Raw genomic sequence first — 15903 nt, 5'->3', positions numbered from 1 at the left:
TGCAGTTTATCAACTAGGCTTTGCAGTTTGTACTAATTGTTTTGAGAAATGCATTAACTGTTGTGCAAATTTAAATAGTGTTGAGAAAAATGCACCAAAGCCACTGAGAAAAACTGTAAATTGAACAAGACTACAATATACAGTATACACAGCACATTCTTTATACAAGACACCTGAAGATAGAGACACAGACAGACGGATAGACAGACAGACCAATAGTCTGACAGACAGACATTGTGTCAGGGTCTCGTTCATCACCTAAATTTCCCATTTATTACGACTAGTAATGTGTGTTAACAGTGCATTATTCACCTAGTGTCTGTGAGTCGAGGTCGTCGTCGATGAACTCTTCTCCCTGAATGATGTTCTGCGTGTCCTCGCTGTGGTTGACAGGACTGGTCATTTCCTGCTCCTTCTCGTTGTGCATCTGAGCGTAGACGTTTCTGCCTGGCAGTTTTCTGAAACGCAGCCAGGGACGCGTTAGGCTGCTCTCCTCTGGCCTCAGCAACCAACCATGGTTTTTGTAGTTTTTCCTGTCACAGTTTTGTAGTTCATGTTCCGTTATATAAGCTGACTGTCATTTAGACATGTGGGGACTGAACATGCATTCTTCAGTGATGGGGTATGACAGGACAGTGAGGATCAATAGCACTATCACCTGTGTGTCTGTGTACACCTGTGCATCATGCATTTCAGTGACGGGCAGCAAGGCAGAATGGTGTGTGTGTGTGCGAGTGTGTTATTATCTACAATACAGACAGCTCTGACGTGATATGAAATCATATCAGCTGCATTAATTCCATTCATTTGGAAATCCAATTTGATGAGTCATTTTAAAGCAATGACAGGAAAAGTCAAACACTAGCTTTTTACAAATAGTGGAGTAAAGGACAAACCTTTTAAACTTGAAGAGTATGAACGCTGCAGCGGAGATCAAACTTATGAGAAGAAAGACAGCTACAGCCCAAACACCAGGACCTGCAGCAGCCAAACCAGAACCTGAAGCAAAACACATTGATTTGTTTTATTCGGCTATTCATTTCATAGAACCTGCAGTGCCACAAGAGTTAAAGGGGTAGTTTGTGCTCAATGGGAATTTTTGGGTGAACTATTTTTTAATCATCACCTTACTATATTAACATGTCAGTTTCTGGCTCCAGACTATACTACCTGACAAAAGTCTTGTCGCATATCCAAGTTTTAGCAACAACAAATAATAACTTGACTTCTAGTTGATCATTTGGTATCAGAAGTGACTTATAAGAAAGGCAAAGACCTCTAGATTACGCTTATTTTACCAAAATAAAATATGATCATGCCTTGATTTTTTAAACATTTAGTTAAGACAGTAAGGTCTGACCTTGCTTAAACAAAAGTCCTGTCACTTAACAGAAATAATGTTCAGTATAGAATATAAAGTCATGCTGCAGTGGAAAAAGAATGAATATTGAGTATGACTCCCATGAGCTTGGAGGACTGCATCCATACATCTCTGCAATGTCTCAAATAACTTATTAATAAAGTCATCTGGAATGGCAAAGAAAGCCTTCTTGCAGGACTCCCAGAGTTCAAGATTCTTTGGATTCATCTTCAATGCCTCCTTCATCTTACCCCAGACATGCTCAATAATGTTTATGTCTGGAGACTTGGCGGGCCAAACCTGGAGCACCTTGACCTTCTTTGCTTTCAGGAACTTTGATGTGGAGGCTGAAGTATGAGAAGGAGCGCTATCCTGCTGAAGAATTTGCCCTCTCCTGTGGTTTGTAATGTAATGGGCAGCACAAATGTCTTGATACCTCAGGCTGTTTTGTTGCCATCCACTCTCTAGATCTCTCACACGCGCCATACTGAATGTAACCCCAAACCATGATTCTTATCTTCACTAAACTTGATAGATTTCTGTGAAAATCTTGGGTCCATGCGGGTTCCATTAGGTCTTCTGCAGTATATGTGATGATTTTAGTTCAACAGTTCAACAGATGATTCATCGGAAAAATCTACCTTCTGCCACTTTTTCAAAAGATCAACTAGAAGTCAAGTTATTATTTGTCACTCTTACAAATGGGATCGACAACAAGACTTTTGTTAAGTAGTGTGTTTGGAGGTTCAACCAAAAGTACTGATAACTGCTCACAGTGCCCTGTAATACTTTTCAAATTCATGATAGTAATGTTTAAATCCATGCCTCTATCAAATGGTCAGACAATGACATTTTTTTTTTTACAAATTATTAAAATATTGCTGTCTAGTATGCAGCATGTCCGGAGACTAAAATGTATACTATGATTTTAGAACAACGTTTGCTATAATGTGTCATGTTACTTAACAATGGTCATAAGTAGGGCCAGACGGAATCTGCCGACGTTTTTTGCTATTTCTGCGGAGAATTTTGGTAAAAGTCTGCGGATTTCTGTGGAATTATTTTGGGAGTATCATAACTAAAACCTTAATATAATAAAATATTTAAACTATTACTGTACAAACTGCATTGTACATAAATCAGATGAACATTTTCACATTAGTCAATAATATTACTGAAATTATATAAAAAAAAACTGAATAAATATAGATTTACACACATTTACTCAAGTAAATAAGCAGAATAAATGATGGGGTAAAAATCTGCGGAAAATCTATGGAATTCTGCGCGCACAGATTCCGGGTGGGCCTAGTCTTTAGCAATATATTTTATAAGATATATTTTCTCAATGTAAAGGAGTAAAGGCTTGGACCTGGGAACAGCATTCCATACATCACAACATAAAGGGGTAGTTCACTCAAAACTGATCATTTGCTTACAATTTACTCACACTAAAAGAGAGTTTTGACACAAAAGCCTGTAAATGCTGTCTGAATTTCTTGATGATAAATCTGTCATTATTATCGTCTTTAAAGTAAAATAACTTAACATAAACATTTATAGGAGCTCTAAAAAAAAAAAAAAACTTATTTTTGAACAAAAGTTCAGATGGCACTTTAATTATTTTGCAACTGAACTCTTCAAATGGTTCTAATCTTTCACAGAGGTTTCTTATTTTTCTGAACACAAAAAGAAGATATTCTGAAGAATGTTAGAAAGACAAGCCACTGACATCCATAGTAGGAACAAATTATATAGCGGAAGTCTATGCTCTTCAGCATATCTTTATGTGTTCAACAGAAAAAAATAAAGTCAAACAGGTTTGTAGCAAGTAGTAGAGTAAATGATAGCAGAATTTTCTGTTTCGAGTGAACTATCCCTTTAACAAGAGGATGATAACTATCTATAATCTTTCAAAACACTCAAAAAATCAATCAAACAAACAAACAAACAAAATCACACAAATCACACACAATGTACACACCTTGTGTGGATGAAGTCAATTGTGTGGCTGTGATACAGATAACAATGAAATGAAAACAAACTTTAAAAAACTTTAAAAATAACTAAAACACAAGAAATCGCCTTTAAGGGAAAGTTTACAATAAAGTAAAGTAAAGTGAAGCATGCATGTGTTAGTCAAACCAAAAACACAAACAGAAATGCAAGTCAACAGAAGCCTACTTAATGTCAACTCAATGTAAAGACTAGACCAGAAAACAAAACAGAAACAAGACATTATTAAATCAGCATTTTCTATTATTTCCTTTATTCTTAAAGAGTATTTTTTTAAAGAGGACACTTCTAAAAGCGAGCAGTAAATGTGACCAACCCGTCTCAGTTGTGCTGACAGACACGTCACTAGTTATAGGCCCTTTGAAATACATTGGTTAAGTTTTAGTAAAGATGATGGGCCTGCTGTCATACTAAAACAGTTAAATGACTTAACAACATACACTTGCTAGCCAATACATTAGGTACACCCTTTCAACTGTTAACTAATGCAAACATCCAATTAGCTAATCACATGGAAGTATTTCACTGCATTCATACATTTAGATGTGCTCAAGACAATGGTTGCGTCTGAAATCGCCTAGTACTCAGTAGGTACTGCATTTGAATTTGAATTTATAAGAAATGTACGCTCTGTAAAGTATGAATGTGAGTAGTTTAAATGAAACTCGGATGTAATATTTTGTCATGATCATGTGACCTACCTTTGTCAGTAGCGTTGCTTCACTCTCGTTCATGAATTCTCGCGTTTATGAGCATTCTAAGCATTATGAGATAGCGTAGCATCCATTGGATGTGCACTTCGGAATTATGCAGGAAGTAGTAGGTTATCCGGGTACTAGCATACTGTTTTACAAATTCGATGAATTCGGACATACTATGCGACTTACATACTGGTTTTATCATACTATATAGTATGGAAGTATTCGGACGCAGTAAATGTGTTCAAACTAAGACACACGCAATCAACTCAAGGGTTTAAAAAATAGAGTTGGAGGCAATTTGTTTATAACAAACAAATTTGCTGATTAAAATTACTTCTATTTGATATATGCACATTTATGTTAACATTTTTGTTTTATTTTGTTTACATTGTCCACCTGCTGGAGTTAATAGTAGCTTACAGTTTGTCTGTTTTATACCACACATTGCTGTGTTGGCTCATTTATTCCTCCTCTGGAAAGAAAGTGAATTTAGAAATGCTGTTAAAACAACCTTTGCGTTTAATAAATTAAATTACATGTTTGTAGAACAATGTGTGCAAAACAACCCCGAATCCAAATCCACAGCTGAACTGAAATAGATCCGTGTATCCAAAAGGTGTACCTAATAAATTGGCTGGTAGGTCTTCTCAGTGTTTTTTTTTTTTTTTTCTCACCTGAATCCAAATCTGCCAGAGTCACCAAAACTCTTAACCCTCCTCTCACAATGAAGCTCACATTGTTCTCACTCAGAACCTGTTTGATGGTGGGAACACGCTACACAAATGAGAACACACACAACAGTTAGACACTAATTGATACAAATACAAAATACATATATAAATAAACATTTTTAATTAATTGTGCTTTAGTAATCAAGGTAAGCCATAGTAAATAAGAAATTAGTTCACTGAAGGAAGTGCTTTCTGTATATCATGTTTATTTCTGTTTTTATTTCTATTGCTGCACTAATGTTTTGTTGTCTGAGGATGTGCTCTATCTTTTCACATTCATTCATCTCTGGAAAGCTGACACATTTACCTTGTCAACAAACACACTCCTCTTTACTGGTGTGGTCTCTTGAGGAAGAACATACAAGTCTGCAGAGGTGGGAAGCCCAGGCTTCACCATCGTCACCAGATGCTCCTGAGGAACCCCTGTGAGCTGGAACAAAACAGAGGGACAGGGCGAGCATGATTAAAATATTGTCCTGTATAATAACAGAACTTGTGTATGTGTGTGTCTGTGACAACTTGCTTATGTGGTTTAAGAAGACATGAAATTGTATAATAACATAGGTACAGTATGACCTAGTTGAACTCTTTCATGTTTTGTTGTCCTCATAATTTTTTTGTCCTCATAATTTAAAATGCTAAACAAATCCTACTTTTGACATTCAAAAATTGGCATAGTTTTCCTGTGAGGGTTGGGTTTGGAGGTAGAGGAAACAGGAAGTCCATATAATAAGCATTTTTACAGTATAAAATACATTGTGCCAATGGAAAGTCCTCGGAAACCATATAAACATGTATGTGTGTGTTTGTGTTTTAAGACTGAGTTGAGAACCTTAGCAATAATCTTTGTTACGACTTCCCCCACATCTCGTCTCCATTCAGGGATGTTTGGGTTAAAATGGTCCAAATTACGACTGAAACTCAATGGGATGATCTGGAAATGATCTGTAGAGAGATGTTAAAGGTATTATTAACATTTTAAAGTTCATATTCCAGTTGAAAAGAACCCACACGCAATTAGGCTGTGTAAAGTGAGAGTAATTCTCACTTGATGTATTGACGTTCTACAGTAAGACTATAAACCTTGCACTGCAGGTTCAAAATCTGAATAGACACCACAAGCACCATCAAGAAAACCAAGTAAAGCTGCCATTTACTTTGTATAATGTTATTCCAAAACATTTATTCATTTTTCAGTGGAACACACACAATAAACATAAAATAAAAGCCTCACAACATACAACCCTAGTACTACAATAATTATAGTCATACATATGAATTTGGAATCACATAACAAGGTGATTAAGGTGATTTTGGGTAAACTGTCTTACTTAAACTGTCAAACTTAAACCGTCAAATTATTACGTAAAATTTAAAATAAATAAATAAATAAAACAGTGAAGATCTTAGTCAAATCATTTATCTGCTGCCAGCTCATCTGAGTTTTATAATGTGTTAATCTATTAAATGACGTAACCAGTGGGTTAACTTGAGGACAAACACTATGAAAGAGTGAAGTGACACAGTTGTATACAGCACTACAGCTGAACACTGTCTCTGAGTCATTTCTGCTTTCCAAGCATGAGCTCATCCCATCACACCACACTCATAAATATTCAATCCAGCCCTGGAAACACATGAATATTTCAGTTCAATTTAACACTGTGATTACAAGTAAGAAGTACAGTTAGTCCTCCAGCTGCATTTGAAAATTCACACGAATGAAGGAATTTAGCAGCATTAAGAACATTGATTGTAGTGTTAGTATCAGCTTTACACTCTTAAGCATTGATATAAAACGGTTTAAATCTGAATGATGGTTGTGTTTAATCATACACTCTGTGACTGTCACAAGATCTTTGTGTTCTCTGATTTTTGGACCACATACTGGGTGGACTGAGTCTGAAAAGTACTCGAACAGCACACCTATACTGAACACCACTTACTAACATGCAAATAAGACATTACAGAAACAGAAACATTTATTAGAAAAACATTTTGAGCATACCTTTTACAGTAATGTACTTCAATTTATAACTTAACTAAATACAATGTAAGATTATTTTTACACAAAAAAAGTCAAGCAGTACTTCATCCAATTAAAAATGTATCATTAATGTAAGTTCAAAAAATGGCTAAATATCAATGTTATCCACGCAGGCCAGTGCATACTTATTAAACAGAAGCTCAATATGCTTTGTATTTAAATGGGCTTAAAAATATTGTTTAAGGCAAATTATAAATTTTTTTTTCATTGGCTCAAATTATCAAATTTTCTGTAATTAAATGAATGAACATTTCATGGGTTTAATTTTGCTTTGATTAAAGCTATATTTTCTTGTTTAGAACAAAAAGATAATGTTAATTAATTGACTTTCTTCAAAAAGACAATTTCTTTTTTTTTTTACCAGGTTACATAAAATTTTTCTCATGGAGATAGTAAATATATTGTTTTATTGTTCAAATTATTTATTTTTCATTGTGTCAACTGATATAATTTAGATGTGAACCATTACACTAAATATTTTTAATTGGATGAATGAAAGCTTTTGAAAGCATTAAAGATTACATTAATGTCGGACAGATAGAATCTGCAGACATTTTTTGTTATTTCTTCACAGAATTTTGTAAAAACATTCAGCTTAGTCCATTATTTATCATAGGTCGGCACAGTGAAATGAACCGCCAACTATTCCAGCATATGTTTTACACAGTAGAGGCTCTTCCAGCCACAACCCAGTACTGAAAAACACCTATACGCTCTATCATTCACACATTCGAACCCTACGGTCATTTTAGTTCATCCAGTTCACCTATAACTGACTATGGGGGAAACCAGAGCACCTGGAGAAAACCACACAGAAACGCCAACTGGTCATGCTGGGACTCGAACCAGTGAACTTCTTGCTGTGAGGCGACAGTGCTAACCACCGAGCCACTGTGCTGCTGTTATTAGTCAAATCATTCAATCATTCATTTTCTTTTCGGCTTAGTCCCTTTATTAATCTGGGGTTGACATAGCCAATTGAACTGCCAACTTATCCAGCATACTGTATGTTTTACGCAGCGAAAGCCCTTCAAGCTGCAACCCATCTCTGGGAAACATCCATACACACTCATACACTACGGACAATTTTGCTTACCCAATTCACTTGTACCACATGTCTTTAGACTTGTTGGGAGAACATGCAAACTTAACACGAGACTCGAAACAGCGACCTTCTTGCTGTGAGGTGACAGCACTACCTACTTCGCCACTGTTAGTCAATCACTTTACTGAAATTAATAGAAACTGAATACATGAATATATAAGCTTATAGCTTACCATAAACAATGACAGTTTTGCTGTCCTGGACCATGGAGCGACCATTAGAGGCCTGAACGGTCACAGGAACTTCACCCTCCTCAGAAAACCTAGTTATCAGACTGTTCTCCAGGGTCAGCTTTGGCTGTCAAAATCATATGTTTGTAAAATTATGTATTTGTTTAAAGCATAAGCACATTTAAGTATGAGTATCTTAATTATTTTACCGTATTTTCAATAAGGAGGTACAGATTAAAGCATTAATCTTGAGCTTTGAACCAGTTCTAAAGATGCATCAAGCTAAATCTTGGATGAACTTTGTCAATGAATTTGTTACGTTTAGTTTTAATATTTTGAAACAAACACACAAACTAAAACTGAAAAATTAGCATATTCTATAATGTCAATAATAAGCACAGAGTACCTGCATGTTGTCTCCAATCCACCAGTAAAACACAGTCAGGTTTGCCTCAGTGGGAAGCACTATAGCTGTGAGATTTACATCTTGATTTCGACCAGCGATTGGGACAACCTCTAGATGAACATCCTGTAGAGGAGCTGGATAAAGGAAGAAAAAAAAATCTAGATAAAAATTTAGAAATAGAAACAGGGATTTAAGCCTGTCCTGAAAGACAATGGCTTAAACAGTGTATGGTGGATAAAACACAATAACAAGCATTCATCTTTTGTTTAAAAGATAAGTATAAAACGATTAAATAAAATAATAAAAGAAGAACATTTGCTAATAAAAATATTAACTTTATAACTGTGTTTAATGTAATGTATATATTGCTTAAATGTTTGAAATAAAAACACTATTTAAAGAAGAAAGCTTTAAGAACTATAAAAATGTTATAATTTTTTTCATGTATACTTTACAGTATCTTTATTTTGAATTTTATATTCTTATTTATTATTAGTTGTTTTTTCTTTTCTTTATTTGATGTTGTCTCTTTAATGATACTGTAAGTACTGTAAATGTTCTCTGAATTTTTAGAAAAAGGGGAGAAGTGAGCTAGTTGTAGACTAGTATTAGTAGACTGTAGTTCACCCAAAAATGTAAATACTCAATATTTATTCTCCCTCAAGTAATATCAAAAGTTTCTTTATTCTACTGAACACTAAAACAGATATTCTGAAGTAAGCTAAAAACCTTTAACCATTGACTTCCATAGCAGGAAAAATACTTTGAAAGTCAATAGTTACAGTTTTCCAGCTTTTTTCTTTTGTGCTCAACAAAGAAAGTCAAACAGGTTTGTGAGAAAGTGAATTGTGAGTAAATGATGACAGAATTTTCAGTTTTGTGTGAACTATCTCATTATTACTAGGGCTGATAAATGATATTATATCGAATCGTATTAAAATTGATGTCAATAACAATGATAAGCTCTTGACTTTTTTACTCTTTATTGATTTAAGAGCCAATCACACAGCAGAAATGTACAACAAAGGGAATCTATAAGTGTGTTGATGTTAGAAGTGCACATAATTTACGACTGCCAAATATTATAAAAATAAGTTATGCTATTTAAAATACCCTCTAGCTTGTAGATTCAGTCCTTGTTGGGGTACTCTTTCACAACTGATATCAAAATATATACATTGTTCAACATGGAAAATAATTAATTGAGATTGCATTTTTGCCATATCGTCCAGCCCTTAATACCTGCTAACAATTGATTTGATGGTCCCTCGACAGACATTCTATAAATTAGATTTAATAATATATATATATATTCTACTCTCCAATGAGAATTAGTTAGGTGACATGTAATTCAAAAGTTCTAGTCAACAGAATACCTGAAGTGGATCATCAGTATGTGTAACCTCAAAAAAGTTTACCCTGGCTAGCTTCTAAAATTGAATATAAACTCATTTAAACCTGCTTTGTTCTCACTTATTTTTGAAGAACTGACCTGTGACCTGGATATAAAGCATGGCTTGGTCATGTCCGGCAGAGTTTTCAGCCTTCACATTCACCCGGTAAACTCCTGGCTTCTCATAACGGTGCTGAATGGGTTCATCTGTTACAGTCAGGTTCTCATATATAGCCCTGACCCCGTCCATTAAATCCACCTGATACCTGGTGCTGCTGGTGTCACCCTGAGGAGTGAAACAAATACAATCACAATTACAGATCTCTAAAATTCTCTAGTTTATCAAATTATAAACACAATTTTCAAGACACTGCAGGAATATGCACTGTTTTAATGCACTAGTTAATTTTGTTTTTGTTTTTTCAAATAGTTATTTTCAGTCTGTTGTAAAGAAAACATCCAAAATAGGCTTCTAGGTGTTTCTTTTGTTAACCTTTATCTGTAGATTTCAATTATACAACTTTTGTAGATATGTTTTTCTGCATTGAGCCATAAATCTCCCCTTCAGCAGCTTTCATTTAATTTATTTCTACGTTCTCAATGTTTTTTTTTTTACAAAGTTAATATTATTTACAACAAATTATATACAAAATTTTCATCAACACAAATTAATGTAAAAATATCCCTGTCTGTTGGCAGTATTTTAGACACTCACAATAAAAAATTCTCTTTAAAAGCTCATTTTCAAATTTGTCAAAAAATAAATCACATATTTTAAGCCTTGCTTCATCCACTGTTGAGATTTTTGTGCAAGAAATATATGCAAAAATTTTATATTTGTTTAATTTGCATATTTTAAAGAATTGGTAGCAATACTTACTGTAATCAGTCAATTATGGAAGTATGATTTTGATTATTTTTGATCCAATTCATCTGCAGTGTCTTGCCTTATGAATCACAAATAATTAATGCACTTCACCTGCTCCTGATGGACGATAAAGGTGATGTCATCTCCAGGAGCCACTGCCAGCATCTGTCCTTTGATGCCCAGCTGCAGGCCTTTAGGGGGCAGCAAAGGGCAGGAATGCTGCTTTGCGCTCTGTTCTTTATTCAAGCCACCCTCACAAACATTAGCGATGACCTTTCGGTAACTTTAACAGACAACACAAGACATGTTAGCCTTGACTTGATTATTTGCTTTAAACTGGAAAATCCATGTGTTTCTGAGACCTGAACGGAATCAGTTAGTTATAAGATGCATTGCTTACTTTAACAACAATGGTGATCTGTTACAAGAGGTGGAAAAAACATCTATTTAATGTGTCTGATTTAACATAAAACTTATAATAAATAAATAATAAACAAAACAAAACAAAACTTTGTTTTGAGTTTACTATTTTGCATTAGCGATTTGGCTCGATGAGAGTCTGCTAAATCTACTCTACATAGCCTACCGTTATGTAGGACCAGACAGAATCTGTGGACATTTTTTGCTATTTCAGCAAAGAATTTTGTAAATAAAAATCTGCTGATATATGATGAAAGATTTTCATATCATAATGAGTATCATAACGAAAAACTTAATATATAAAAAAAAAAAATACCTTTTTAACTTTTATTCAATGTTTACAATGCAAATCCAATTAAATTATTTTTTTTGTAAACAAAGTCTCTCACTTTGTTTTTAAAATATCTTAAATATCTACTCAAAGACAAAAAATATTACTTTAAAAACCGTATTGTAAATAAATCAAATTAACGTTTTCATATTAGTCAATAATATTACTGAAAATAATAAAAAAACTGATTAGATATAAATTTACACACATTTACACAAGTAAATAAACAGACTCAATGATTGGCAGATTCCGTGTGGGCCTACCGATATAGTATTGATGAACACAAGTGTGATTTAGTTTACGCATTAAATTTGTATACTAATAATGCAGTGAAATCTGATCTTTTTGTTTAATCTTGTAAATGTAATTGGTTGCTGCAGTAATCATGTCAATACTGAGAGTGTGTCAGTGTGGAAAAAGAGGATGAAAAATGTAATATTTTTTCTACAGTTTTCACATATAAAACGGAATTCATTTGCTTTTCACTACATATTAATTACCACAAGTTTTTTTCTCTAATAGATGATCTCTAATGCATCACCATTTCCAGGTGGTCTATAGCAGTGGTTCCCAAAGTAGAGGTTGCGAGACAATAAGGGGGGTGATTTCCAAAAACAAATTAATTTTATTAAACTATTAGAATTACCATATTTTATTAATAACCTACAAAATAAAAAAGTTGTAGGTACTAGTTACATTAAAAAACAACATGCAAATAAAAAAAACATCAGCCTTTCAAAAAAATGTTTGCAACTCCTAGGGTGATTATGTTATATTAAAGATGCAGCAAAAGCGTCAGATGCAGCACATTGATTTTATGGCACCAGGTTAAACTTTCCGACACCTTAACAATGAATAGACTTGGGTCTATTTTGTGTGCCATTTATATATTTATAACCACCTTAGACGATATTGGGGGTCGCCAATCACTGGCAATGCAATTTTGGGGGTTGCAGGATAAAAAGTTTGGGAACCCCTGGTCTAAATAGCTTAAACATCCTGCCAGTAAAGAAAAAAACATGCAAATAGAAAAACATTAACAAGATCAACATCAGCCGTTTGATAGCAAATTCTCATAACACATGTAAATACAGAAAAATCTGGCATTGGGGGACCCCAAAAAGTTATGAAGTTGGCTGTTTCATGTGTTGTCAGAGATCTGAGAGATGATTTGTTTATTTTAACATTTTGGTCATATAGTTCCTTGCTAATAGTATTTTTTAAGCCCTAATAATCTGACAAATTATACAACTGTTAAATAAAATGTTTCTTTTTTATTTAAAAAAAAAAAAAAAAAAAAACGTGTTTTTATTAGTTTGACATTTTTCTCACCAAAAACAACACAACAACAATAAAAAAAAATTCAAGAAATATGCATGATAATACAAAGAAAATAATGGTAATGATAATTAAAATAAAGGGAAAAAAATACTATTAACAAGCAATTAGGGCATACACATGGTTTCAATGAAAATACAAAGAGGCAAGCAATAGGGGTAGTGAGCATATTAAGCATTAAACTACTGCACAGAATTTGCATTATATTGGTGCAGGTGATCAAGAAATGGTTGCCATATATTGCAAAACTTATCAATAACTCCATAACGGACTCTTTCCATGTGCAATATTTAAGTGAGGTAAGTTAACCATGTCTTAAATTGAGGAGGAGAATCTGATTTCCACAGTTTTAGAATGAAACTCTTAGCAATAACCATTCCATAAATTATAGAGCTTTGTATGGACACATAATCCAGCAGAGAATCCAAATAAAGCAATTTCTAATAAAATGTTTCTAAATAAAAAATAAAAAGTTTGTGGGTTCATTACTTTTTTGGGGGCCCATAGCACATTTTCGTTGTGGTTTTTGCTATTTGCAGCACGTTTCTATATTTGCATTTGTTGGCAACCAATGTTTTCTCAATGTTGTAAATGTTTTTCTATTTGTATGTTTTCTTACCTTGCAGCATGTCTAAGCGCACTCGGCCACTGTACATCTGCACGAGATGCCAGAAGCAAACAATAAAAGGTGCTAATACACACTTGTGGTATGCTGTAATTTGAGTGGAAAGTCATGATCCTAACCTTTATCTCCACTGTGAAATCTGAGCTGGCCAGACAGTGATTCATCTTTTAGAAATCAATAAAATATTGCTGTCTGGGACTCTGGGAGTCTGGAGACTAGTAGTGTCTACTGTGACTTTAAAAGCTTGGCTTAAATTGAATTGTGCTGTTACTGCTGAGACTGTATTCACAACATGCAGAGACTACTCTACTAAACCTGGAAGCACTTTTTGAAACATCTCAACTTGAAAAGCGGATATGATGCAAAATTAATGTGTTTGGACTACTGATATTACACGTGAGGTATCAATGATTAAATAAATATTGAATTAATACTACCGGTAATTAAAAACTAACGGTCAAAAGTTTTGGGGTCAGTTTTTTATGTTTCTTTTTTTTTAAAGAAAATTATTCTGTTCATCTAGGCGGCATTTATTAAATGTAAAAAAATGCTAAATTGATAAATTTTATTAAAATTTGAAATAAGCTTTCTTATTGTATGTGGTTTCAAATTAAATTATTCCTCTAGTCATCATTGCTTTCATTACTATTACATTAATGATTATTATTATTAATATTAGAGGGATTTCTGAAGCATCAGGTGACTCTGAAGACTGGTGTAATGAAGCTGAAATTTTATCTTTAAAATCACTAAAACTACTTTTGAAAAGTTGTTTTATATATTCCAATAACATTTCAACTATTTAACTATTTCTACTGTATTTTTGATTAAATACATGCAGTATTGGTGAGCAGAATAAGCTTATTTTAAAACATTTCAAAATCCTACTGACCAAACTTTTGACCGGTAGTATAATTAATATATAATATAATCTGACCATTCAAACTATTCTCTCAAAAGAATATGTCAAGCATATTTTATTAAGTAATATATTTTTATGCTAGTACAATGATATTAGTATGCATTCTATATAAAGTAGCATATACTAAATTACATATTTAGGACTAAATTGGTGCACATTTATTATAACAAACATGTTAAGGTATATTTTACGTGTAACACTCGCAGATGTTTTATGAAATTTCACTTTAGTATACACTCAGTAAACTACTAATTCTATGGCTTTAATATTTTAAAATGAAATTTACATCATATTTATGAATTACATTTAATGAAAAACACTTTGGGCTCTATTTTAAGGATCTAGACGCAAAGTCTAAAGCTCAGGGCGCAAAAGCATTAAGAGAGTATCTGAATCCACTTTTGCTATAAGGATCTAGGCGCAAAGTCTAAAGCTCATGGCGCAAAAGCATTAAGGGCGTATCCCAATTCACTTTTGCTATTTTAAGGATGGAAAAATACACTCTGCACACTGGCGCATGGTCTGACAGGGTTGTGATTTACCCCACCTACTTTCTTGACCAAAACACCCATGGGTCCACAAAGTGGCGTAAATGGATTTACTTTTTAAACAACATGGTGCGGAACGGGAAATTAGGGTTGGTCTGAAAATAGCAACAAATCGCTCCAAACACATCTTGCGCCTTATTGCGTTGGGGGTATGATAGGGCCCTATATGTTATATAAGGTTCAAATTTATGTATTAAATTTTATACTTGAAATTAATAATTTATTTTAAATATAATATGTATTTTAAATAGGTTTTAAGTAAGTTCTTATGTACCAGAGAACTAAACAAGAGTAAAGCCACAAGTCAAGCATATTTAATTCTACTTTTAAATAAATCTCAAACAAAACATCGAGTACACTTACAGGCTTGTTTAAACTTTTTTTGTCAGTATAAATTAAGTATACTGTAAGTGTAATATTATAGGTGTGTAAATGTATATTTATTAGAAGTACATAAAAAGTAGTGTAAAAGTATGCTTTCATATTTTTAAGCTTAAAAAAACAAACTGGTACTACTGTCAGTCTGAATAAAGCCTTCATTTACGGTGTCTATGACATGAATGAGTGGGTGTTTTCCGCAATTTGACATTTACCATGCTTGTTCAGTGTAAAAATGGATATATTCTGTAAGCATGGTGATTATGCTTTATACATTTCACAATGTTTAACAGTGTGTGTGTGTGTGTGTGTGTGTGTATGTATGCGTGTGCATGTGTGTGTCTGTGTCTGTGTCTGTGCATTACCCTGTGCTAGATTTATAGCTGTGTCCTAAATGGCAGTTTTCAGGTGGAGCATCAGGATTATGCCAGAAGTCCGGATAACAGCGATCCCCCTCTAACCTGAGACTGGGAGCTCGCTCAAAGCCATAGTCACTGAGAACACACACAGAAAGTGAGAGATGTAAAGCTCTATTTTTAGCCTC

At 33.7% G+C, this 15903-nt stretch overlaps 2 protein-coding genes across 8 annotated transcripts in view; both read right to left on the bottom strand.

The window, feature by feature from the left end:
• Nucleotides 1–15903, bottom strand: part of esyt2b (extended synaptotagmin-like protein 2b) — an 846120-nt gene that overhangs the window by 137139 nt on the left and 693078 nt on the right. The window lies entirely within an intron of this gene.
• Nucleotides 1–15903, bottom strand: part of sorcs2 (sortilin-related VPS10 domain containing receptor 2) — a 306229-nt gene that overhangs the window by 5875 nt on the left and 284451 nt on the right. For 2 of the 6 annotated variants that reach the window (XM_087261591.1, XM_087261588.1), the window contains 10 exons: nucleotides 15725–15853; nucleotides 10909–11080; nucleotides 10029–10215; nucleotides 8537–8670; nucleotides 8134–8257; nucleotides 5641–5753; nucleotides 5116–5238; nucleotides 4752–4851; nucleotides 897–999; nucleotides 313–533 (listed from right to left, as the gene is read on the bottom strand). In XM_087261591.1, coding sequence (XP_087117717.1) covers nucleotides 313–533; nucleotides 897–999; nucleotides 4752–4851; nucleotides 5116–5238; nucleotides 5641–5753; nucleotides 8134–8257; nucleotides 8537–8670; nucleotides 10029–10215; nucleotides 10909–11080; nucleotides 15725–15853 — 1406 coding nt within the window. Of the gene's footprint in view, nucleotides 1–312; nucleotides 534–896; nucleotides 1000–3344; nucleotides 3372–3692; nucleotides 3735–4751; nucleotides 4852–5115; nucleotides 5239–5640; nucleotides 5754–8133; nucleotides 8258–8536; nucleotides 8671–10028; nucleotides 10216–10908; nucleotides 11081–15724; nucleotides 15854–15903 lie in introns of all 6 variants that reach the window. The other 4 variants (XM_087261592.1, XM_087261590.1, XM_087261587.1 and 1 more) reach the window with 3 other exon arrangements.

This window comes from Danio rerio, chromosome 7, assembly GCF_052040795.2.
Source record: "Danio rerio strain M-AB ecotype USA chromosome 7, GRCz13ab, whole genome shotgun sequence".
Classification (NCBI taxonomy): Eukaryota; Metazoa; Chordata; class Actinopteri; order Cypriniformes; family Danionidae; genus Danio; species Danio rerio.
This window is presented reverse-complemented; position numbering and strand designations above follow the sequence as displayed.